General features: G+C 55.1%; 1 protein-coding gene across 1 annotated transcript in view; it reads right to left on the bottom strand.

Moving 5' to 3' along the window:
• Positions 1-23802, bottom strand: part of LOC121157883 (c-Maf inducing protein) — a 184094-nt gene extending 160292 nt beyond the window's left edge. Inside the window, exon 1 of the mRNA XM_040982314.1 lies at positions 23396-23802. Within this exon, the coding sequence (XP_040838248.1) occupies positions 23396-23701 (306 nt within the window). The 5' untranslated portion in view covers positions 23702-23802. The remainder of the gene's footprint in view (positions 1-23395) is intronic.
• Between the last annotated feature and the right edge of the window lie 1710 nt (positions 23803-25512).

Raw genomic sequence — 25512 nt, forward strand, 5'->3', positions numbered from 1 at the left:
CACACAGTGGGCAGGTGGCAGGGCCTGGGGTAGGACTTCCAGCTCATTGCTCAGAGCCCCAGCCCAGGACTACCCTCCTGTTCCCAGACCCACACAGTGCTTTCCACTACTATGGGCCTAGAAGCTTCTAGGCCAGAATGACCTCCAGGGCCACCAAGCTCACAGGGAGAAGGGGGGAGGCTATTCCTCCACTGACAAGTCACCGATTCCCCTCACTACCAGTGCAGCCTTCTCAGGCACTCAGGCCCTAGATAACTCTCCCAGCTTGGACTCATGATTTTCAAAGTTGAGGTGGGAATGGCAGGTGCAGTGCTGTGGCACAGAATATAAAACCAGTGCCTCTGGTGCTGGCATCCTATATGGGTGCCACTTCCAGACCTGGCTGCTCTCCTTCTAATCCAGTCCCCTGCAAAATACACCTGGGACAACCGTAAAAGGTGGTCCACGTACTTGGGCCGCTGAACCCACATGGGAGACCTGGAAGGAATTCTAGCCTCCTAGCTTTGACCTGACCCAGTCCCAGCTGTTGTGGCCATCTTGAGGGTGAACCAACAAATGGAAGATGCCCCTCTCTCTCTCTGTAACTCTGCCTTTCAAGTAAAACTTTTTTAAAGAGAAGAAAAGGGGACTGAATAGGGCAGAACAAACAGTTCAGAAGCATTCCAGGGACTCACTTCCCATGTTAAGTCCAAAGCCCTGAGGCCAGCAGCAGGTCCACTCCCAGGAATTACCCTCTGCAGCTCCAGCTCCACCCCAGCCTCACCCCCTCCAGGCTTGGAAGCCAAGGGGTCCTATTCTCCCAGGCTGTGCCAACGCCACTCAGCCCAGAAGGCACTTCTCAGCTTCTCCAGCTGACCCTGTCAATGGTGCCAGGATCAGCAGCTTTCTCTTAGGGCACCTCATAATTTGCTCCTGCTGAGAGCCACCCTTCTTGCTGCTGGAATCACATGGGACACGGACTCAAGTGTTTCTGGATGACCTTTGTATCCTCAAACCTTAGCACAGCACCTGCGACCCAGCATGTGCCCTGTAAGTCTGTGCTTCAGAACAAGCACACAGGGAGACGCAGCAGGTGCAGGCTTTAACTAAAGGTCTTGTGTGTCTCTACACTTCGCTCCCATCTCTTCTTGGGCAGGAAGCTCCATCTTGGCCTCTTCTTTGCCAGTAAGGAACAGAGGCTCCCAAAGCCAAAGCGCCTGCCCAGGCCCATGCTCATGTGAAATGGCTGGGAAAGCAGGCCTTGCTGAGCTTGTGCCTTGCTTCCAGGACACGGTCCTGGTGTGAGCAAGGAGCAGAAGTGCACTGGCACTTCACGGGCAGAAACCGGGTGGCAACCTGCCTCTCCACACTCTGTCCCCAGTCCACGGGGGACGGCTCTAGCACAGTCTCATTCACTGAGGTCACAGCCCACATGTAAAAGAGGAAGCAAAAAGGAGGAGGTTATGAAAAGTAAACAACCAAATCTTTCTTTTTCCAGGATTGGACATGGAGGGAAAAGGCATTTGGGGGTAGGGAGAGCCCTCCCATCACCTCTTGGTGTGCCTACGGGGAGGTGAGACACTCCATGGGAGGCTTATTGTTGAGAAAGGGGGTGCCTGGCAGAAGCTGCACAGTAATAAGCCACCACATATTAACAAACTGCAGAGGCTGAGGGATTGGCCCTGGTGCTCCCGAGTGGCAGGGCCAGGAAACAGGTGCACGTCCAAGTCTCACCCTGGGGCTGGACCTGCACAGGCTGGGCAGATGGGGAGGGGCACCCTGGGCTACTGCCTGGTGACCAGGGTGACCAGGGCTTACTGCTTGGGCTCCAGGAATCACTCAACTGAGTGCACATGACAGGCAGTGTACAGGGGCCACCGCACACTTACTCTGCTGCATGTTCTATTCATGCCCATCATCAAACCAGAAGAATCAGCCCAAAAGGAAAGCACAAGAGGGAGGAAGCCTCATTGCCACAGGCCTCCTGGACCAGCCTCAAGGACTGACTCGAGCTTTTCAGATACAGGGAGGCAGCAGCAGCTGCAATCAAGCCAGACATCAAATTCCATGCAGCAAAGCATCCTGGGGAAGCACATGCCACCACTTGACCCTCTCTAGGCAGCCTGGGCTGCTGGTTTTGTGACTTTAAAACCATGCAACCCTCAGGCTTTGCTCCATACTGGCGGGTAACTATGGTGTAGGAACAATAGCAGCTAACACTGTCAGAAGGGAAATGCAGGGTGGGGAGCTAAGTGCTCCCATGCCATCTACATCGCTCATTAACCCCAGGACAGACATTCATACTCACAGCTAATTACTGGTAAGAACACTGGGCCTTGCCAAAGCTCAGGACCACTGCCCAGATCATCACTAGGAAGTGGTGGGGCTAGGATTCGAACCCAGGAACTGAACAGCCCTGGTCTCTAACCAATCCAGAAAACAGACTATTGGATTACTTTTGCTCTTGTTAAACAGAAGGAAAAACCAAAGAACAGAGAAGAAGGAAAGGAAAAGGGCTACGATACATCTCCTGCCATCACACAAGCTGTTCTCTGCCATCACCACGCTGCTTTGTGCCAGCAACCTCACCCCACCTGGAATAGAGAGTGCTCACACATAGCCCAGCCCCAGCCATGCACCGACTCCCTGGAGGCTCGCAGCAGATGCCTGTCAATGGAGGGAATTCACCGCCAGGACCTGCAGCTGAAGCCTGCTTCCCAAACTCAGCCTCTGCAGTGAGGAACACCAGTACTCTCGGCCGCCCAGTCCAGCCACCTCCAATATGGAGCCTGCTGTAGGCGCTGGGCACACTGGTCAGTTCAGGAAGGACCCTGCAACACACAGCTGATCATTCATTCACTCATTCATTCCATCAATTTACTCACTCAACAAATATTTACAGCATGCTGATGATAGCAGAGAACTATGCTAAATGGCCTTCTTGGGACCTGTATGGTCAGCCAGGGGAAAGGCCCCGGGACAAGAGGACAAGCAAAGCAGCCCAGAGCAGTCAGAAGCGGGAGCACAGCGCAGAGTCAGGGTGACACAAATCCAGAGCTCAGCAGCAATGCCTCCCACCACCCCAGTGCCTCTGGTTGAGGTCTTCCTACTTGTAAATGAAGCTCCAACCTTCACCACCAGGGACCTGACACACACAACAAAATCCTGGATGCAAGGAAGCCTGCGCAAGCAAAGGAGCACCCTACAAAACATGCATCACCAGCTCTGCCACTGTCATTCTATAAGCCTCTGTCCTCACATTCTGTCTGTGAGGTCTAACGAATCTACAAAAAGCCCAGGCTATTTCAGTAATGGGCTTGGAGGGGCGGGGGCAGGATCCATTCCTAAGTAAAGTGTATATTCTAATTTGCTTAGGGCAGGCATTTCAACCCCTGTTCCTGGTGGCATTAACCTAAAAGAGCCGAAGTTCCCTGGAAACAAGGCACGCACACATGGAAGGAGGTGCTAGGGTGAGCACTACAGCACAGTAGATTGAGCTGAAGTTTGGGACACCCGCAGCCCATGCTCAAGTGCTGGCATGAGTCTTGGCTGTTCCACACTTTCGACCCAACTTATCACTAATGCACCTAGGAGGCAATAATGAAGGCCACCCACATGGGAGCCGCTGTTAGAGTCCCGGGTTCCCGGTCTCAGCCTGGCCTAACCCTGGCTACTGCAGGTATCCGGGGAAGTGAATCAACAGAAGGAGAGATAGCTGCATCTCTAGCTCGCTCTCTTTCTCTCTCTTGCCCTTTTACTCTGTCAGACTGCCTTTCAAGTAATATTTTTTCCAAGAATGTGATTTACAAACACGCAGGAGAATACAATTCAGGTTAAAGCCAGACAACTGTGCCACATGCTCCAGAGTGGGTGCAATTTGAGAACACCAAGCTACGTGACACAAGCCCAGAGAGAGAAGGACAAGTCCTGTGCAACTATTTACACGAGGCACCTGGAACAGGCAAACAGAGACACAAAGTCAGAGAGCAGCTGTCAGGGCACAAGGGGACTGTTTGGTGGGTACACAGTTTAGGCTGTGGACAACGCAAAGACTTCAGGTATCGGGGCCGGTGTTGGAGCACAGTGGGTTTGGACGCAGCATCCCTTATGAGCTGCTCCACTTCTAATCATACTCCCCGCTAACGCACCTGGGAAGGAAGTAGAATGAAAAAATATTGAGGGTACAGACAGTGGCAATGCAAGGGTTATACAACCCCAAACTGATTCAATGCCATGGAACTGTACACTCACAGATGATTAAAGCAAGCATTACGCTATGCACACTTTAAAACACAAAAACATAAGAAAAATCTCCAGAACCACAAATGCCAACGTGAATGAACAAGTGAATGCAAGAACTAGATGTTCCATCTTCCCAGACCAAAGCTCTCCGGCACCCGTATGCAGATCTAGTGAGAAAGCCACACCCACAGGAGGGCCAGTGTACTAACTGGGATGGCTTCTTTCCCTGTGTCTCAGTTGCCTCAAATATCAACACCAAAGCAACAACCTAGACCCTGGGCCCCAGCAGCTGAGCAGCCACTCCACAGCCAGCCTGGACTTCTGTCTCCTCGGTGTCTGAGCTGATTTGGGGAGGGCACTGGCCGACACAGATCCCCAGCACAGGAAGCCAACCTTCAGGTAAAGGCCTTGTTGTCACACCTATGCACACCTGTCGCTGGCAGCCGTGCAGTCTCACCTGTGAAACATGGAGACCAACGACAAGCCCGCCTTCTCAGCACCCCCACTCGCTTCCGCCCCAGCCAGGCCAAAGATCAGGTGCATGGAGTCTCAGTGGCAGTGGCAAGCCAACAGCACCCTGGCTGGTGACACACTTAGGACTCGGGCAATCCTGGCCATGCCCAAGCTCAGCAGGTAGGTTGGGGGCTGAGAACAGAAGCAGAACCATCCTGGGCTATCCGCTTCATCTCCTCCTGAGTGGAAGTTTACGAGGGTGAGAACATAAAGACACCAGAAGAAGCCAGACCCAGACTGGCACTGGAGCTGTAGTGCCCATGGGCAGGTGGCAGAAGGCCAGGGCCTCCCAGGATCTGCCGGGAGGCTGCTTCGATGAAGTGCCCACGCAGCACCTGGCACACACACACCAGCTGCTCAAGCAGGTAAAGTCCAGCCTGTGGTGGTAGCACCCAGCCCGGCACACCCTGAGGGCCAATGTGATAAAGGTGGTGGAATAAAGAGGCAGCCACAAAGCAAAGGTCAGCTTTCTTTCTTTTCTTTTTTTTTTTTTTTTCTTTTACTATAGAATCCTCAGGGACCACCACTGTACCATAGCAGGCTAAGCCTCTACCTACAACACCAGCATTCCATAGGAGCACCAGTTCAAATCCTGGCCATTCCACGTCTGATGCAGCTCCCTGCTGGTGCCCCTGGGAAAGCAGCAGAGGATGGCTGAGCCCCTGCACACTGTGCGGAGATTCAAAAGAAGAGGATCAGCCTGGCCCAGCCCTGGTCATTTCAGCCACCTGGGGAGTGAACCAGCAGATGAAAGATGTCTCGCTCTCTGTCTCTCCACTCTGTGACTCTGCCCTTCAAATAAGTTTTAAAATAAATTAATCTCTAAAAAAATTAATAATACAAGAAGATGCAAATGCAAAAATTAATGGCAAGCAAATCTTGTTCCCTTTAGTCTTTTACATACTGAACATACAAAGACAATGAGGAAATCATGGGCCTCTATAAAGATACCCAGTAGGCCCCACAGAGTGGCAGGGAACCCAGGAAAAATGATGTTTGGGGCTTTCAAACTGTGTGCAGCATCCCCCAGCCACAAGACATTCAGCTTACTTCGTTTGCATTTGCCACGCAGTCTTCCCAACAGACTCACCATAGCCAATACCACACCCTCGCCATGCCCTCCATCCATGACACGACACAGGTCCATGGCCCTGAGTGGCATTCCAAGAGTTCAGATGCAACGCCGACTGCCTCATGTAAATGCTTTCAGGCATACTTTGTCACACTTATCCTTCTTCATTCCTTGTCCATCAAGAGTCAGCAACCACCCTGTCCTTTTGCTTGACAGGTGACAGAGGTGGGGCAGCCCCAGATCATGCCGGGTGCTGGACTGAGCGGTGAGCCACTGTCTGGCCTACAGGAGGGACCAACACATGGCCACACAGCATCTTCGCAGATGCACTGGCCCTAGGGAAGAGGGGAGAGTCTGTCCATTTCCTAAAGCAAGCATCAGAGGGGTAGAAAGCATCAACCTTGAAAGTCCAGACTAGGATACAAGAAAAAATATTTCATCATAGCCAAGACTAAACACAGCTCCAGCAAGTACAGAAAAGGCTATGCAGACAAACTCTACTCCCTGGGCCATAGGGCTGGCCAGGCAGTCCGAATGAAAGCCTGGAACTCGCCTAGCTAATCCAAGTTTTGCTCATCTCCATGGTCATTTGCATGCCAAAGACTCTTCCCTGCTCCTGGCAGAGGAAGACATGGGAGGCATGGGGGGTGGCTCCCCAGACCCCCTTCTATAACCTAGTTTTGCATCCAGTGGCTCAGGCCGTTTCAAAGTCACCTCTCCTTCCAGCGGATTTTCAGGCTGTCACTCACAAAGGTCCAAGTTTAGAACAGTGTCCTAGGTCGCTTGTCAATTCTTCTTTCTGCCACCAAGAAGCAGACTCAAGGACCACCCACCATGACAAGAGGACAGAAAGGAGACCAGGAACCAAAGAAAAAAGACATCCTCTCCCAAGACATGCCAGGTGAGGCACACACAGGCATGCAGCAGGAGAGTTCAATGAGGATGATGACGTGACCATTCCACCGACCTCTGGGCAGAAATGAGCCCTGGGTGGCAGAGTCCCAGGAGGACAGGCTCTATACAGCCTGCTTCTACATGCACGCTGCTCACACTCAACGCTCAGGGGGTATCTGAACGTGCAGTGAACACGTCAAACATCCATTCCTCAGGATTCTGCTACTGGGGATTGCAATGTCCAGTTCCACAGTCATGTGACCTGGCCAAGCTGAGAGCTGCAGGAGGAAGCACAGGGGCATGACCCCCGATCTACACATGGCTATTCCAAACCCAGGTCCTGTCTTCCTCGCCACATTCTTTTTAGATGCCAGCTTTGTAACCTCAAGTCATTTCTTCAGGTCATGCGCCCTGGCGTGTGCAAGGCCACGCACCGAGAATCTCTCTTGAGGGTCATTTCACTGCTCCTGGACTTGGGTTCCTAACGCCTGAGTGGGAGATGCTAGATGACCTCGTGAACGACAAACAGGTATTAGATTGCAAGCCAATCATTGATTAGCGGTGGCTGTCTCATGGGGAAGACTGATTTTCCCGGATTGATTAGCAATGTCTACCACAGACCAGGCAATAAGGATAGCGGCACGTGTATCACATATTTACCTCCCAAAGCACCACGACCTGCATGTTCTCCTCAACTCTGGACGCCTCTGAATTTAATTATGAAAACAAAAAGGGGGGAGGAACAAACGGAAAAGGAAAATGAGACAAACATTTTCCAACCATGACCGTGGCTGAATTTGGATAAGACAAAACTGGCCGCCCAGCTGGTCCCACACACTCCATGCACACAACCCTGCCACATGAGAGGAAGTAGATGACGTCAGACCCCCTGCCTGCATGCCCAGCAATTCCCCCGATCTTGAACATCCAGGCCATGAGCTGCGTCCTGGCTGTGAGATGCCTCCTCGTGAGTGTGCGAGCCTCAGCGGGAGTTCCATCTGCATGCAGATCCTCGCCAGGCCTCGTGCCCATTCTGGGCCTTGGCAAAAGACCTGCCCCTGCTAAGCCCTTCACTCAAGGAAGTCTGCACAGGCGTGTCACACCCACCCAAAGTGACAAGACGCCAGAGGCTCAGCGGCAAGCACAGGCGACCACTCGCAGCAGTGGAGGCGGCACAGGAGCGGTCCCTCTGCCCCAGGCTCAGTACCACGCCCACTGGGTCTCCACGCACAGGGAAGGCGGGTTCTCAGCCAACCATGCCATCCCCGCTGTGCTCCTGGCGGATCAGTCCAGGCCCGGGAGAAAGGAGCCAGCAGACACAAAATGGTGTAATTTGAGGAAATTCCAACAGAAGGTCAATTATATCGAGGTGTGGGTGGAGGACAGAGGAAGCACAGGAGACAGTTTTTCTACCTAGGATGACCAACTGGGCAACTTTTCCTGGGACATGGGACACACGGCTGCCTTGGGCCCAACAGGACAACTGCTCAGTCTATCTCTGGACCAGGACGGTGGTAGGGTGGGGGCAGCTGTCCCAGAAACCTGGGTGACAGGATAGGGGATGTGCTGAGTGCCACCGCCCTGCCACTCTCCTCCCGCCTCCAGGCCCTCCACAGGGGCCCACCCGGGCCTGGGGGCTCTAACACCTGCTCACAAAGCCGCACAGCTCAGAGGGTGGGGCGTCTAGGGCAAACACAGGAAAGGAGGAGACAGGACACGTGCTAATGCTGGGCACCAGGGGAGCCAGGCCTGCCTCCTATGAGGCTCTGTGGACTGCTGACTGCTAGTGACAGAGGACGAGACACTGAGCTTCGCAGAGCCTCTGTGTCCTACGGGTCAGGCAGGTGCTCAGGGCATTACAGACCAGAGTGGGAGGCAAAGATGAGACGGGGAGCAGGGAAGCAACTGGCATCCGGGGGGCTGGGGCAGGGCGCCCCACCAGCCCACTCAGACCAAGGCAACTGAGTAACTCTACAGTGAGTGTCAGTGGCAATATCATTTAGAAAACAAAAGCAACTTTCAATTCTGTTTTTAAATCATATTTTCTGAGCTCAAAATCTTGTTTCCCAGGCACTGTTGCCGAAAGCTGAAGTGAAAATCACCAATAACATCCTAATCCTCCCAAGTGGCCAGTTTCCATCTGCAGGAGTGAGGGCTGGAGACAGAGCAGCAGCTGGAGGCCACTTCCAGATTCCTAGGGCCAAAGGTCACAGCACGGGGTCACAGCACAGGATTACAGGAGCCTCTTTGCAGGGCAAGGTCACCAGCCAGGGTGGGGATTTCCAAGAAAACTGCGACTTCGTGTGCCCTGGGAGTTCCCTCCGGAGAGCTCCACCAATTCATTCAGGACCAGCCAGGGCTGACAGTCCCAACCCCTACCTCCAAGTTCACAATCCTGCAGGAAGCACAATCCTCCAAGTTCACAATCCACTAGGGAGGGCAACAAGGCAGGCTGGCAGCCATACCAATGATGGGAGCCAACACTCACTGGGCACGTACTCTGAGACGGCTTTATCTTGGAACAAGAAATTTTGAAACCTCTAACCATAATGAAGGGGGTCTTCAAAAAGCCTATAGGAAATGTGTATTATGTAAAGCATATTATACATTATTTCAAAATGTTTCTGCCCACAATCGACTTCTCTTTCATTTCATTTTCCATGAACTTTGTGGAGTTCGTCATACTCTGCTACGCACTTCCTCTGTTGTCTCCTTTATTCTCAGGAAAGAGCTGGACCACACCACGGGTCCCACAGCCTAACCCGTACCATCCTGGCCCAAAGCAGTCTGGTTCGCACCCTTGGCCGACACATGTGCCCCGTTAGAGAAGGCCTGTCGCAAGCAGTCAGGAGCCGTGACGCCTCTGCCTCTCTCTAGCAAGGATCCACAAAACAGGGGCTCTCAGGCTAGACTGGGGGCCCGGAGCTCTCTGCAGGTAGGGCCCTGAGAGCTAGCATGTCTGGATTGTCAGGGTGGATACTCGGAGGAACAAGGCAGCAGCAAGGCCAGAGTTGGGAGCCTTGCCTGACTGGTCTAGCCATGACCCCTGCAAGGTCTGTGTCCACCCAATGGGAGCCCGCTTACCCCAGGGACCCAAGCAGAGCCCCTGATCATGCCTTTTAGCAACTCCTCATGGCCCTGCCCGCAGAACCCACACTCAGCTGCAGTACTTTCCTCCTCAGAACCTGACTAGAATTGAATTGGCTCCTAATGGCAGAGAAACTCCACACACAGACTTGGGGAACTCGGGCCTCCAAAGAGTCCAGAATCCTAACAACCCTCTCCACCCCCACTCCCTTCCCATCCAACTCCTCAACCCTCACCCCAAACCCTGCTGCAACTCAGACACGAGGCAAGAGGCAGGTTTCAAACCCACCGTGCCTCCACCACAACTTTCCAACGCTCACTCTTTTTGTTATTGGCATGATGCAATTCCCTTGTTCACCATCCCATATCTCAGAAGTCCTGAGTCATCAGGGTGAAGGCAGGGACAGCAGGGAGGGATCAAAGGTTGGGGGGGAGGGGAGGAAGGGCAGGGCAGTACTAACAACCTGGTCAGAAGGAAGTCCCAGTATCTAGGGCACACCTCACTTTGGGCTCCACCTTGTGCCAGGTCCAGGGCCCAGGAGCCCTGAAGCCCCGTCCCTGCCCAGTTCTCATGACTCCGCCCAGGGCCAGGGCAAACACAGTAACTGTGGGTCACAGCCAGGCGGGGCAGCCTGCTCCAGAGAATGGGACCCCACTGGGTGGAATTGATGAAATGAAATAAGAAAGTGGTTGTCAACCAGGAGTGGTGTGAGCCCCAAAGAGACATGTGGCAACGTCTCCACAACATTCTTGGTTGTCAAAATTGTGGGGAACAATGTATCAGCATCCCGTGGGTCCAGGTTGGGGACACACTACTGCAAGGAGCAGCAGAGTTCTACCTCAAACAATGACTTGGATGTGGAATCAACCTGGAGGTGAACAGGTAAGTCTTCAGGGTACTGCTGGGAGGTCATCCTGTTGTCCCATTTTGTAGATGAGCAAAATGGAGGCTCAGAGAGGCTGAGCTACCACTTATCCAGCTTGTAACTGTGGAGCCAGGACTGAAACCCAGGTTGCACAGCTGCAGCGCAGAACCATGTACTGTTGGTAAGCAAGGTCCTTGGGCTCAAGAGTAGAGTGTCAAAATGATCAAGAATGACCCAAATGTCCACAGTGAAATATGATTCAGCCATTAAAAAAAGAAATGAAAGTATCTCATTTGCAGCAAGATGAATGGAACCAGGGGACATGAGGCTGAACTAAGCTTCAGCACCCACTGGTTTGTACAGGGACAAGACCAGATCTGTCTGCGGCATATACTGGCATACACAGGAACTGGGGTTGGGAGTGGACCTGCTGGGGGTTATTGGAAATCACCCCGACCAGGCTAAAGTTCCCACTGACATGTGTGAGGACTCAGCGTGTGGTGAGCAGGGTTAGGATGAGCCACAACATTCACTGGTTTGCATACAAGATAGGGCTGGGGACAGAACTGATCATGTGACTGCCACCACCAGTGTATGCAGGCTGATATGTTGGATCCCACACTAGTTGGCACACACAGGAGTCGGGTCTGGGGTCACCTCAAGTGAAGTTTCTTTGGGGACCCCCTCAACTGGACTACTGGGCTCAAAACTCCAACCACAGAGAAAACCCTAGGATCTGCGGTCTAACCTTGGAATGCATATATATAAGAACTAGGCCTCCTTGGCTGCTGATGCCTGTGCAGTGGACAGCATGCCCAGATGCACACATGGGCCATGGCAGTCAGCTCAATGCCTAGTACCATGTCACAGCATGGAGGACGAAACAAATTGGACAACTCTCCTGGCCAAGCTTTAACAAAAGTATCTAGATGAGTAGATACTTTAAGGTGGACAATATCAGCCAATGGAACTTGGAAGGATTTCCTCACCTTGGAACAACGAAATCAAGAGTATCTCAGAACTACTGAAACCACTTAAGCAGTACCCTTGGAATATATTCCACATTGGGGATCCTAGGATGACATCAAGTTGCCATCCCCCATCCCTAGGTTCTGAGGCAGTTAGGCTGCCGGGAGCAGCACTCTCTTCTTCTCTCCCTACTCCCCCATGTACAGGAAGGAAAAATAATTGGAAGCAACTGTCCGCCCCATAAATCGATTCTCCCCACCTTAATCAGTGGTCCACATGGGCATGCATCCTCAGCCACATAAACAACATTAAAAATAAAATAAATTGGGCCTGGCATAATGGCACAATGGCTGAACTCCTTACCTTGCAACCAACAGGATTCCATACGAGCACCAGTTTGTGTCCTGGCTGCTCCACTTCCCTTCCAGCTCCCTGTTTGTGGACTGGGAAAGCAGCAGAGGATGGTCCAAACCCTTGGGACCCTGCACCCGCATGGGAAATCTGGAAGAAGCTCCTGGCCTTGGATCAGCTCAGCTCTGGCCATCATAGCCACTTGGTGAGTGAGCCAACAGATGAAAGATCTTTCTGTCTCCTCTCTGTAAATCTGCCTTCCTAATAAAAATAAATCTTTAGAATAATAAATTGATTAGTAAAAAGAGAAACAGAGGATACCATGTCACATGAAATAAGTCAGACATAGAACAAATAGGGCATGCTGTCACTTGTAAGTGGAAACATAAGCTGGCTCCACCCAAGCAGAGAATTAGAGCTGAAAAGGGTGTGGGGAAGGAGAGGGGGTGGCCAACACAGAATGGGTGCATCTGGACAGGAGAGGTGATTCCTAATATTTTCAGCACTGAGGGCAACCATGGTGACAACCTATGACCCTGAGTACTGACAGGGCCCGAGTTTGGCATAGCAGAGATTAGGACACTGTATCCTCAATGGAGTGTTCAGGGCTTGAGCCTTGGCTCCACTCCTAGTTCCAGCTTCCTGCCAATATGCGTCCCAAGAGACAGCAGGTGATGGCTCAGGTACTTGGGTCCCTGTCACACAAGTGGGGCACTGGACTGATTTCTTGACTCCTGGTTAGTCTTGCCCAGCTCCAACTAATGCATTTGGGAAACAAACTGGAGATTAAAATATCTCTCTCCTTCTCTCCTTCCTTACAAACAAACAACATCAAGCATCAAGGCTAAGCACCTGGAAGAAAAGTGTGATAACTGCTCAGCCATGCATCACACTCAGGAAGGTGATTCGCTGATGGACACAGCACGATGCCTCAACCCACTGCTACAGTGGTGGACGTGGGTGTCGGGGCGCTAGTGGAGACAGCTCCACCCCAGTGGGATACCACGGGTGACTTCTGGGTGGTGGGATTCTGGAAAAACATTTTCCCTTTTACGAGACAGAGCATTGCCATTCCAGTGTAATTAAGTGTGCCTTGTTTTTTGTTACGTGCAGATGTGGACGGACAAACCCCCTCCCCTCACACACACACACACCAGTGGAGAAAGGCAGATCTCGAAGGCCCCCATGGCAGAGGCAGGTGCTCCAAGCAGGCAGCAACAGGTTGCCAAAGCTCAGAGGCTGGGAAGGGCTGTGGCTAGCGCTGGACACCAGTGGACTTTGGACTTCACGCTCCGGGTAGCTGCCAGAGCAGTCTCTCGGGGTCAGGTCATCTCAGGTGGGGAAACTGAGGTTCCCAGAGGACCAGGCAATCATGCCACGATCAAGGAAGGGTAAGGCAGGAGCAAATCCACAAGTGTGCAGGAGGAGGCCAAACCCCAACAGCGGGGGTCCTTGGAGCTGGGGGACCCACTCCTCCCAGGGCAAGCCCTCCTGCTCTGCCCACGTGCTCCTGCTGGCACGAAACCCTTCCATTGGCTCAGAGCCAGCCCTGGGCACCCTGGCTACTCTTGGCCTTTCTGACAATCTGCTGTCGAGCTTTAACCCTGCTTACCACTCACACAATGCAGTTATGCTCTGGGGCCAGAGAGCCCGGGTTCTACTTGAAGTTTCCCCCTTACAAGCTGGGCTAAGTGGCAACAGTCTTCAGGCCTAAATTTGCTCATGTGCAAAATGGTGCAACAGCTTCACCCGGCAAGGGCTCCATGTGGAACCTGGCATATACAACAGATTCAGTATAAGCACCTCACCTGGGACTCAGCCATTGCTGCCAGTGTTGCTGTGGAGCCCCCAGGGCTACCAGAGGCCCTAGATTCAAGCCATCTACACTCAACTGGGTAACCACAAAGTCCTAGTCTTTTCCCTCCTGCCTCATGTGACTGCCATGAGGGTTAATGCAGGAACACATCTCGGGTTCACAAACAGCTGGAGACAGGGCCACTACTATCCCACAGTCACCTCAGTGCCACATTGGACAAGCACACACTCAGCCTCTGGGTGTACTCTGGCATCACAGGGATCCTCAAGGCCCATCAGCTATCTCTGGCACTGCCCACCCCTGCAGCTAGCCTCAGTCACAGGGTCACGAAACATCAACCAGCCGCAGTGACAGATGTCAACAAGTTGTTGTTTCCCTTTCCAACAGGCAGCCCAGGCCCTACCACCCCCCATGTCTGCGGGCAATGAACTTGCTACAGACATAAACATGGCACCAATGGGCATCACCTACAGATGCCTAGCCATCCTCTGACCCCCTCGGGCAGTGTCGGGCCTCAACCCCAAGGAAGGGCTGGCTGAAGAGTAGTGGCCTGGGTGCTGGGGCTCAAAGCAGAGGGCAGCCAGGCTGCAGTGGAGAGCCCATTTGAGCTCCCAGGGCTGGCCCAGGGTGGCCTGGCACCGTCCCGTCATTCTTCATGAGCCATGGTGACAGGCCAGGAATCCCTGGGCCTGTGGCCATCCCGAGGCTGGCTACAGTAGCTGCAGTGTGGTAGTAGCCACAGTATCACCCAGGGCTGGGCAGTATGTCAGGTGCACATGACACTTGCTCCGCTTCCATTGGGCAGCACCTGGGATAGGTGAAGGCCAGAGTGGCAGGAGGGCAACAAGGAATGGCAGGAGAGCTGAAGGCACTTTCCTCCCGTGTACCCCTTCCCTTCCAGAAGGACACCTGGGGATGTCTGTGGAGAGGCACTGCCTCAGCTGCCCCACAGACGCAGGAACTGACCGCGCCTTTCCAGGTTGCTGTGATGGTCAGTGCAAGCAGCCTGGCTCACAGAGGCACTCCCTGGGCTGACCCAATAGAGCAGTTTCCCTGGGTTCCTAGTTGGCCGACCACACTTCGGTCACTGCAAATTCAACTGCCACACACCTCATCAGAAGCTGCCCATGACCCTCCCTGAGCTGAGGGCCCCTGGGGAAGGCTCCAGGGAACACTCCTTCCACTGCGGTTAGCTCCTACATGTTCTTGGAGTGCCCACCACTCGAGAACCATGGGACATCTCCCCAGCACACTGCAGCTACTATGGTCTCTAGTTCCCCACCCCCATTCATTTCAATCTGGTCTCCACGCACCCAGAGGTGCCTCTCAACCCAGGGCTCCTGAAACCACCCACCCCAGGAGTTGGCATGTACCCTTCCCCGAACAGCGTGCCTCTCTGAGAACATGGACTCTGCTCCACGGGGTGTCGTATTAGTCACTGTGAGCCCCTGGGCAGGGGACATTACGTCTGCCTTGCCAGTGTACTACTTGGGAGCACTTGCTTTGCACAAAGACTATGTGGTATTCAATCTGCAACTTCAGTAGCTGAGATTTCTCCTTATCAAACACTTGGCATTCACTTTTTGACACCTATTCCCTGAAGTTACCTGGCAAGTGCACACAACAACATTTGCAAACACCCACCAGACAAGCCCACTCATTTTCAACTAAGACGTTTCTGCAGGAGGCAGAGAAAAGGCTGCACGTCCATCAGACACACACATCCATGTATATCCACACACAAACGCGGGTTTTACACCTGGCTCTTGACTCTCAACCGCACGACCTCCCTCCTGACTGGTCATTATATGTGGAAATAATAATTCCCACTCCCCCAGGACTGCTCTCAGACTCAAACAAGCACTGTGCTTGTGCAGATGTACAATAAAAAGCACAACCACGAAGAGCCACTTCGCTTCCTACCTTCACACCTGCCACAACAACCCTAGCTTCCTGCCACCAAGCTCAGTGCAAGGAAGCAGAGGCCGTATGCTTTAAATTTCCTTTCTAGGGACACAGCTCTGCAACCAGCACTTTGAGGAGCTCAAGGCTCCCATCACCCAGCAGTGGCAGTAACATTATCTGCATAGCCTCCTCAAGCCCCTAGCCATACATACCTGAACCACATTTCCCAGTCCAGTGGTCACCAGCAAGGCCTGACCCACACAGTGCCCAGTTGAGCGTCCTACTCCAATTAACCTCTTTCCCCATGCCCAGCCCCTGTGGAGAACCTACAGGGCAAGGCCATTAACACAGTACCAAGAAGTCTGGTACCCATGCGACCAAATGGGGCCAAATGCTCCAGAGCCTCCAACTGGACCATGACGTAAGAAGTAAACAGCACTACACATGAGGCTACCCACCAGCTGGCCTGCCAGGGCCAACACACACAAACACGCAGACCCTTCAGACCCGTGGCTGCACGTTCCCATGCTGCCCCCACCTGTGCACATGGCAATAGAGACTCACCTGTGCTGCACCGAGACTTAAAGAGGAGGAGAGGAGGCAGGGAAGCCATGCAAGCCATGCCTGGATTTACCCAGACCATGAGCCGCTCTATCTAGCTGCTCAGCTTCGCTAAGGGGCCTAACTCGAGCCCCATTGTTGCTGCCCCTCCACACCTGAGCTGGACCCAGCCAGCCTGGCCCTGGGGAAGTCTCCCTCCCCTGCCTGACTCCACTGTATTCCTCTGCCTGGGACTGGAGAATCCAGCTCAGAATTCAACTTCCCTCCAGGAACAGCCTCCCACCCTGCCAAGTTCAGCTGGGCCCCATCACTTCTGCAAAACACCAAGGATGCTGTTTGGAGGCAGGGGTCAGAGGCAGAGGTTTTTGGACAACATGCTTCCCCTCCATCAGAGGGGGAGGTGAATCTGATTCAAGGAACAAAGTGAGCCGGGCCTGGGCACTAAGGCACTCTGAGGCACTGCTACAACACTTCCCTCTTTATTTGGATGAAATAGGGCTGGGGGGAGGGAAGGAAGCAAGGTCAGGAAGGCAGGCAAGCCAGCCAACCGGCACTTAGGTATAGCAGGTAAAACTGCTGCCTGTGGCACCAACATACCAGATGGTTGCCAGTGTGTGTCCTAGCTATTCCACTTCCATTCTAATTTCCTGCTAATAGATAGCCTGAGAAAGCTTCACAGGATGGCCCAAGTCCTTGAGCCCCTGCCATCCACATGGAGGACCAACTCTGGCTATTGGCAGCTACCTGGGAAGTAAACCAGTGGATGGAAGACACCACCACCAGAACCCCCGTTTCTCCCTGTTTTTCTGAAGCTCTACATTTCAAGTTAATTAATTTTAAAAAGAAGAAAGCACACAGCAGAAGCACTGGAATGGATGTGTCTAGTCAAGGAGCTACTCAGGAACTCAAAACAGTTGGGGTTGCGGGGACACCAGGGAGTGTGCGCCAATCTGCAGCGTACTGGTGCTGGCCATGCAGCCTCAGGATCTTGGCACACATCACACCTCCAAACTACGTGCTCTCCTCCCAGACCGCCAACAGGTGCCTACCTGCCCACTGCCTGCTGTCTCCACGATGGCCCTAATGGCCAGCTTTTGTATTTGCTTGCTGAGTTTTTCACCGTGTGTTACATGCCGCCACCACCAACATACAAGGGCAGAACCCTGCTTTCTCCTAAGCACCTAGAATAGGGATATTTATCTGCAGGAAGAAGACAGACATGGAGTGAACTCCCTGCTGTTGCCTCCCTTAACTTTGACATCAATGTTGAAATGAAGTCCCTGTAATCCTCACTTTGCTGATAAGGACAGAGGGCAGATGATCTGCCCAAGGTCAGCAGATCAGCACTGGGACCCTGCAGGTACAGGGGCCAGGCTTACCTGGTGGATTCAAAGTCTGTGTGTGTGCTACAGCCCTGGCTGGGCCCACTGTATCCTCCTTCCTTCACCTCACGGCCCACTACAGACATTCATACAAATGTCCCATACATGATGAAGGTCAAGATACAGTCTGGAAGATGAGACCAAACTTCAGCACCAGAAGCAACTTTCTCCACACCTGGGTGCCTCTATCTGCGCCTCAGGCATCCCATACACACATACACACGCTCGCATTCTGTTAGCACCTTGCTAATGGGAAAGCAGCTCCCTTTCAAAAAGTACACTGCCTCCCCCATGCCTCCTGCACACACAGGGCGCCTCACCTGCAGCCAGCGTTGAGCAGCAGCCTAGGGGCACTCATGGAGAACCTCAACCTGGGACACAAGGTGGCTTGTCTTTGAGTGGCCCTCCTGCAAGGAGCAGTGAATCCATCTGAAGCCACCAGGGACAGTGACATCCACCAGGATCAAAGCACAGCTCCAGGCTGTTAGGCCTTCCTGCCTCCCAAGGAGAAAAAAAAAAATCTCAAGTAAAAGCAACCACACAGAATACAAATGGAAAGTGTTTTCTGAAAGAAATGACTGGAACTAAGCTAAAGTCCACCAACAGGGGATGGCTGACCCTCAAAAAAGAAACACTACGCAGCAGTGAAAAACTCCAAAATACGCTGTCCAGTGAATCCCAACACTGTGGAACTGTGGGGACACAGGGAGGCGACACAGGAAACGGGCAAGAGGGGTGGGCATTTTACCTAGCAGCTGTCGGTTAAGACACCACGTGCTGTACCACAGTGCTGGCCTCAACAGGCAGCTCTGGCCCTGACTCCAGTCCCTAGAAAGCAGTAATGGAGCCTAAGGCCAAAGGACCCCTTCCCCAAGTGGAACACGACCACTGAATCCCCAGGTATCCATTTCAGCCCTTCTCCAGCCTGGCCACTGCATAAAAATGAGGAGTGACCAGCAAACAGGAGCTCATCTTTGTGTGTGTATGCGTGTTTCCTAAATAAAATACTTCAGGTCATCAGAAACAAAACAGGTACCAATTCTGGCCTCCAGAGAGCAGAGCACAACGTCTTGGGGACACAGAGTCACAAAGAAGCCCTTCTACCTACCTCCCACAACCTCTCACAGGTACACGGTTGCTGCCAGTTTTTAAAAAGAGCCTTTTCCTTGCTTAAGAAACTAGACCATGCCCCCTGGAGAACTGTTCCTAAACTGCCTGGGACAGCCCAGAAAGGGAAAGCCACATATCACAAGTTACACAGCAAGAAGCTGCAGGCTCAGAATCCAGACCCCATACCCCCCTGGTGGACACCCTCCACCAGGCTGCCTCCCTTAATCTCCCTTAATCCCTTAATCAAAGGCACAACCAAGCCATGGAAAATGTCAATTCAGACAAAACACCAGGCGGGCCTCCTAAGTGTCTAGTCCTAGCTGGCTTGGAGAGGAGGCCAAGCTACTGTCCCAAAGCCAGCCAGGAGGTGTCCTGGGACAGCTCCATCTTCAGGACAAGGGAACTACCAGGCCTTGCCTGAGCCAGCATCCTGGAAACACCTTTTCCCATCCGTCACGTGAGGTACCAAGGAGCACCTGGGAGAGAAGAGCCGGCCAGCAGCAATGCCACCTCCCAGGTCAGCTGGGAGAGATGTGCTAGTGGAACATTGCGTGCCACCTTGTACCTGGATTGGCATCAGTCTTCTGGATCCAGGAGGGACACCTTGGCTGCACGAGGCCGAGGGCAACAGCAACACACACTCCCTCCTTGGAGGCACTTACACGCTGGCCGTACAAACTGTTACCAGGACTGGGACGCTGTCTCCCTCTACCTCTGCCCCCCACCATCTCCAATCACACGAGCTATCTAAGGAACAAACTCAATAAGGACTCCCAAAGGTTCTCAAGGCAAACGGCATTGGGAGAAAACAGTTCTCAGTTCGCTGCCACAAAAAACCATCAAAGAAACCCAACGCACAGGTGGGGGAAGGGAGAGATGGCAAAAAATGAAACAGCATGAAGACGCATGCATGCTTGCACACACTGGTGAGTTCCCGTGGGACGCGGGTTCCTCAGGAGGACACACATTTGAATTCTCACACCAAGCGGATGTGGGACTCAGCTATGCACATGGCACACGGTGGTACTCAGTACATTCAGAAGCCCAGAGGCGGAAGGGACCTGTAAGCGGCCAGGGGGCTTCTTCCTGACTCCCGACCAGAGGCCTGGGAACAGTCCCAGCAGGCAACAGAGGAGTGAAAACGCAACAATGAGCCATGTAAGGAGGAACGTTACTGTCACCTGGTCCCTACCTGGCACATGAAGAAAGCGCCATTCTGAGATATGGTGCGACACATTTGAACAACAGGCAGATAGAAGCAAAGGTGAGCAGCTTGCCTGTACTTCCTTGATGCAGAGGAGACAAAGCCCACAGACAAAGCCCCGCGCCAGCGGGCAAACATGTCGAGCAGGTGATCAAATTCAGCCCAGGGATGACGACAAGAACAGCAAAATGGATTCTGCTCTTGACGAACAGGATGCTGATGCAGAGCCCCTGGCTGCTGGCTACAAGGCTACGATCCCTGCCGCCCTGCCGCCCTGCCGCGGCCTACAGACACACACCAAGGGCCCTGGGGAGGCCCAGGACCGGGAAGTCCGGATGCAAAAGGGGAACAAGACACCACCCCCAGGCCACAGCCTGGGCAGGCACGCCCCTCCCCCACAAGCTCTGGTCCTCAGGCCCAGGGAGGGGGCCCAAGCCTCCCCATCTCTGTTCCACCACACAGCTTCCTTCTTTGTTTACCAGCTTTCTGGATCCAAAGTCTCCAAGCACAGGGTGCATCGAACCTGGCTCTCACCAGCCATGGGAAGCATGCTGTTGGCTCTGCAAGGATTTAATCAGTAACCGGCTCAGAGACAAGGCACAGGGCAGCTCCCACAGAGGGCAAAGTTTGCAGCCAGGCCAGGCAGTGGCCCAGACCCCTCAGAGTAGTCAGTCCCCACAGCCCTGGATCCCTGCTTGCAAGAGATCAGAGTGAGGGACCCAGCTGCAGCCCCCTGCCTGGCAGGCCTGGGAGCCCCTCACCCCCCACCCGAGGCTGGCAGCCCAGCTGGATGCAGCTTGTTCTGGAAGCCTGGTCTTCCTCGCACATGCTTCAGTTAATTGGATCAGTGTAGACAGACTCTGCAGAGCGTTTGGGCCAAAGAGTGTATTTGGTTTGTTTACTGGTTTGAATCCAGATCAATCACTCTGGGTCTTATTCCTAAAGCCAGCACAGTTAACTGGATAATTACCAGATGGTTTCGAGTTGACTTAAAATATGGACCACATACATTTCACAGAAGGCTATGACCCTATACAAAGCAGCTTAGACACGTGGGCAGCCGGAGGCTGGGCCCAGGGACAGTGCACTTGATGCACCTTTGTTTCTTTCAAGCTAGTATTTCTCAGCAGGGTGCCTGGGCCGCACTATAAAATGCAGACAGATTACATAATGCCCAGGCCTCAGGGAAACCCCTGGGGGCTCCCCTGCCTCCTGGGAGCCTGGACACTCACCAGGTGGTTCATAACTGGACAGGTCCTGGGTGGCAGACCGAACCCCATCTCTGACCCAGAGGCCACAGCTCCAGCTGGGCCTGACCTGGGCTACCCCACCTGCAGCATGCCAGCCCTGGGGTATGCTGTCCCCTACCCAGGAGCAATACACATGGGGACACCCCCAGCCCAAGTGGTTCTTCAAGGTTCCTCCTTGCACATTCCCTAAGGCCCTCTGCTAAAACAAATCTTGTTCCATGGACAACCCTCAGTGTCAATACTGGTCCTCCCAGGTCTTCTAGCAGAGGCCCGCGCTACAGTATGAGCAAGGTGAGCTGGAGCCAGGGGACCAGTGCCTCTCCAACCTTTTAAGGAGCCAGCACACGCTGGCCTTGACCTCCCTCCCTCCTTTTCTCCCCACCAGACACACCTCTCAAGCAATCAGAGGGCAAAGTCAGGGGCCCCTGACCTCTCTGAAAGGGACAGAGGAGTGGCAGAGCCCTCTGGATTCCTCCCAGTAGGGGCAGAGGCCAACCTGTCCTTTTGAGAGAGGCCATTCCAGCCATTCTCCCCTGCCCCCACTGCCCCTCATTTGAGGGGCGACAGAGAAAAAGGCCATTCCCCCCACTCCCAGCTAGGTAGGAATTCTGAAAACAGATCTGGGGGCTCCAGAACCCTACAATTCCCAGGTCCTCGCTGGGGCGGAGCAGGCAAATCCACCCAGTAGAAAAGCCTGACACGGAGGCTTGTGGCTCGCTCAGGTTTCAGAATGTGCAGCAGCCTGAACCGGGACTGGGCCGCCTCCTGGCAGCAGGGCCAGCCAGCTCCCAGAGCGAGGAAGTCCCTGTAGATACAGGCGCCGAGGCAACGGGAGACGGGGGTTCAGAATTCACGATCCGGAGCCCTCAGGTGCCTCTAGGAGGCTGGAGCCAGGAGAAGGATCCTTCTGGGAACTTTTCCCCCCTCCCCATTCCTTGCAGCATGTGTCACGGCCTGTGACACACGGCCAAAGGAACATGGATGCCGGCGAAAGGTCTACACGCACGACACACTTGTGTCATGCCGTGGAAGCGACACCCTGTTTCCTGGCTGGGTTTTCTTGGCACAGGTGTGGGCAGGCGGTAGATTCTGCCTGCCCCCTCCCACTGTGCTTAGTAAACAGGATGGCGGTGGGAGGGGAGGGGGGAGGAGGCAAGGTGGCGATCACTCCCAGGAAGATTTGCCCCTCAGGAGGAGGGGACCCCACTGGGAGACTCAGGCCCAAGCCCCTCTAACCCCAGCCAGAGCTGCGGTATTTGCAACTGTCCTTGTTTGAAAACACAAAGCATCCCCTTCAGGCTCCTGCCCGCCACCCCCACTCGCCTCGACCCCACCATAGCTTGTCTCTCCACGAGAAAAGAAGGCCACCATTTGCGGGCTGGGTTTCAGCAGCCGATCAATGGTTTCCGTCTCCACCTCTGCCAGCTGACCTAGTCCGGGCCATACAGTCAAACAATCACAACAACAACACGAAGCCTCCAGCAGCAAAACACACGTATGGCACACATTCACACGCTGGCCACCGACATTCGGGGACCCGGGCCCTACCGGAGAGGGCAACCCCCCCCACTTGCAACCCCGTCCCCAATGTGCCACTGAGATCTTCTAAACAGGAGGCACCCAGTTTCGCCTGCCAGCCAGCCTCTGCCAGCCAAGGCAGGAGGGGAGAATAAAGGACGGGGAAAGAATAAAAAAAAGAACCCGGCTTCTGGAAATGCTGGGGGGCGAGGGGGATTCTAAGGTTTGGATTTTTTTGTTTGCTTGTTTTCCTGGTTTTTTTTTTATCCCCTCCCCCCCTTGTAGCTCGGATTCTGACAGCCCGTGGGCTACCCAAAAGGGAACCCCCTACCGCCCTCAGGGACCAGGCCCGGGTCATGGATCTCACAGAGATGCAAGAGCTGGCGGGGCACGAAGGGGCTAACGAGGTCCCCCAAACACCCAGCCCCACTTTGGGCTGGGCCCCAACATCCAAGACCCTGGGGTGGCGGGGCGGGGCGCGGAAGGTGTGTGTGTGTGTGTGTGTGTGTGTGTGTGTGTGTGTGTGTGTGTGTGTGGTGGGGGTGGGGGGGTCTCGCCCAGGCTGGGTTTCAGGGTTCAAACCCCAGCCCCTGTCCCCTTCCCCGGCCCCAGGTGCAGCACGGGGGGCAGCCGCGGGAGGACGCCCCGGCCCCTCGGGGCGGCGCAGGCGACTCACCGTGGCGGACGCCAGGCTGTTGTCGGCCAGCGTTAGGTGGTGCGGCTCCCAGCGCCTCAGGAATTTCGAGGTGAGGATCTTGCTGAGAAAGGTCCGCGGGTGCCGGATGACACAGACCTGGATGTCGCCCTCCTGCAGCAGTTTGTACCTCATCCCGTTGCACAGCAGCAGGGCCCGGCGGCACGGCACGGCGCCCATCTTCGTGCCCTCGGGGGCCGACACGTCGCCCCCCAGCAGCGGCTTGGTCTCCTCGATCTGCCGGGGGTCGCCGCCGCCGCCGCCGCCCGAGCTGCTCGTCAGATCCATGGCCGCGCCGGGCCGGGGACGGCGAGGAGGAGGGACGGGGGGCGACTGCTCCTGGGCTTGAGGGGCGGCGGGGGGCCCCCCCGGACCCGGCGGCCCGCACCCCCCCACCCCCCGGGAAGGTGGGGGGGTGTGGGGCTGGGGGCGCCCGCAGGGGAGGGGGCGCTGCCCGCGGACGGGAGGCGGGGGGCGGCGCGTCCGGCGGGCTGGGCCGGCGCTCGGCGCTTCCTGCGGGGCTGCCGGCTTCCTCCTAGCTCGTCGGGTGCATGCTCGCCGCGCTGGACCGGGCTCGGCGGGCGGCGCGCGGGGAGGAGGAGGAGGAGGAGGAGCGGGCAGGGGGAGGGCCGAGGGCGGGCGTGTCTCGGGGGGCCCCGCGCCGCCGCGCGTGGGGACGGCGCGAGGGTCCGCGCGTCCGTCCGGCGAGGGCGTCTGCGGGCGGGGGCCGCGGGCCGCGCTACCGGGGCGATTGCGGGAGCCGCGGCGCCCGCGCCATTGGTCCCCGCGGGGTCATGTGCCCGCCCCTCTGACGTCAATGGCGGCAACGGCGCGGCCGCCGCGGCTTCGGCCTCTCGCGGGCGGAGCCGCCGGGCCCCGGGCGGGGACGGGCCGGGGGCGGCCGCGGCCCGACGGGAGGGGCGGCCCCCGGGGAGGGCACCGGGCCGCGGGCTGGGGAGGGGGCCGCGGGGGCGGGGCGCGTGACGCCGCGGCAGGCGGGAGCGGAGGCCCGAGGGGGCCGGGCGGCCGGGCGGCGACCGGGGCTGCGGGACCCCCGACGCCCGTGCGTGGCCCGGCGGCGCCAGTCGATGGAACTGTGAGTCCTGCGTTTGAGAATGCGCCCCCACCCCGCGCCCTCCTGGCTCCCTGCCTCTGCCTGGCCCCTGGCGGGGGGTCTGCAAGAGCCCCGGAGAAGGGCCGACTCCGCTGCTCACTTAGACACCTGGAAGCGGAAACGCTAGGATCCCAGAAAACAAAGCTTCTTCACCCCCATCCCCGCCCCAGTCACCAGCCGCCCCCTCCTCCACCTCCCCCTGCAGACCGCGGCCTGGCCTCTGAGTCCCCTGCTCTGCCCTGGCCAGGGACAGGATGGTATTCAAAGGGCCCTTGTGAGATGAACCGCGGTGTTACCAGCTCTAGGTTCTGGCGAGCTCTCCTTTCTGCCAGCCTGAGCCAGCCCCAGGCCGCCTCAGCTCTGCACACTCCCCCCACCATGTCTGTGTGGACTGGAGGGACCTCGATTCGTGAGCACGTGTGTGCATGGGTGTGTAGGCTCTGTTGCATGGCATGGTGCACGACATGCATGTCCCTCACGGCCACCTCCCGCGAACAGACGTCAGTCATGGTTGAACTAGGGGCAGGCACTGGAAGCAGGTCCCAACCAGGCTGCCCCCGCCCCACCCCCAGGGTCCAGGGGTACACAAAGCTTGGGTTAGGAAACTAGAAATGCTTTAATGCCACACCACTTACTGTCATTTCCTTCTAGTTCTGAATTTAAGAAAACCAGTAAGCTACATGGGAGCAAGACTGAGGTCCCATGTGGTAATACAGATGTGGGCATAGGGTGGCTGTGGCGGAGAAATCCCCTCTATATTCAAGGGTGGGATTAGGTCATGTGTTCAACCTTGGAGCTTCCACTAAATGCTGGTGACATTCAGGGTCATTACTGTAACAGCCACAGTGACCACGGATGTCCTGTGTACTAAGAACCTCGCAGACACACACCACCATTTTTTTTTTTTTAAGATTCATTTATTTTTATTGGAAAGCCAGCTTTACAGAGAAAAGGAAAGACAGAAAAAGATCTTCCATCCACTGGT

This window comes from Ochotona curzoniae, unplaced genomic scaffold (assembly GCF_017591425.1).
Source record: "Ochotona curzoniae isolate NIBS_2020 unplaced genomic scaffold, NIBS_Ocur_1.0 contig_3622, whole genome shotgun sequence".
Classification (NCBI taxonomy): Eukaryota; Metazoa; Chordata; class Mammalia; order Lagomorpha; family Ochotonidae; genus Ochotona; species Ochotona curzoniae.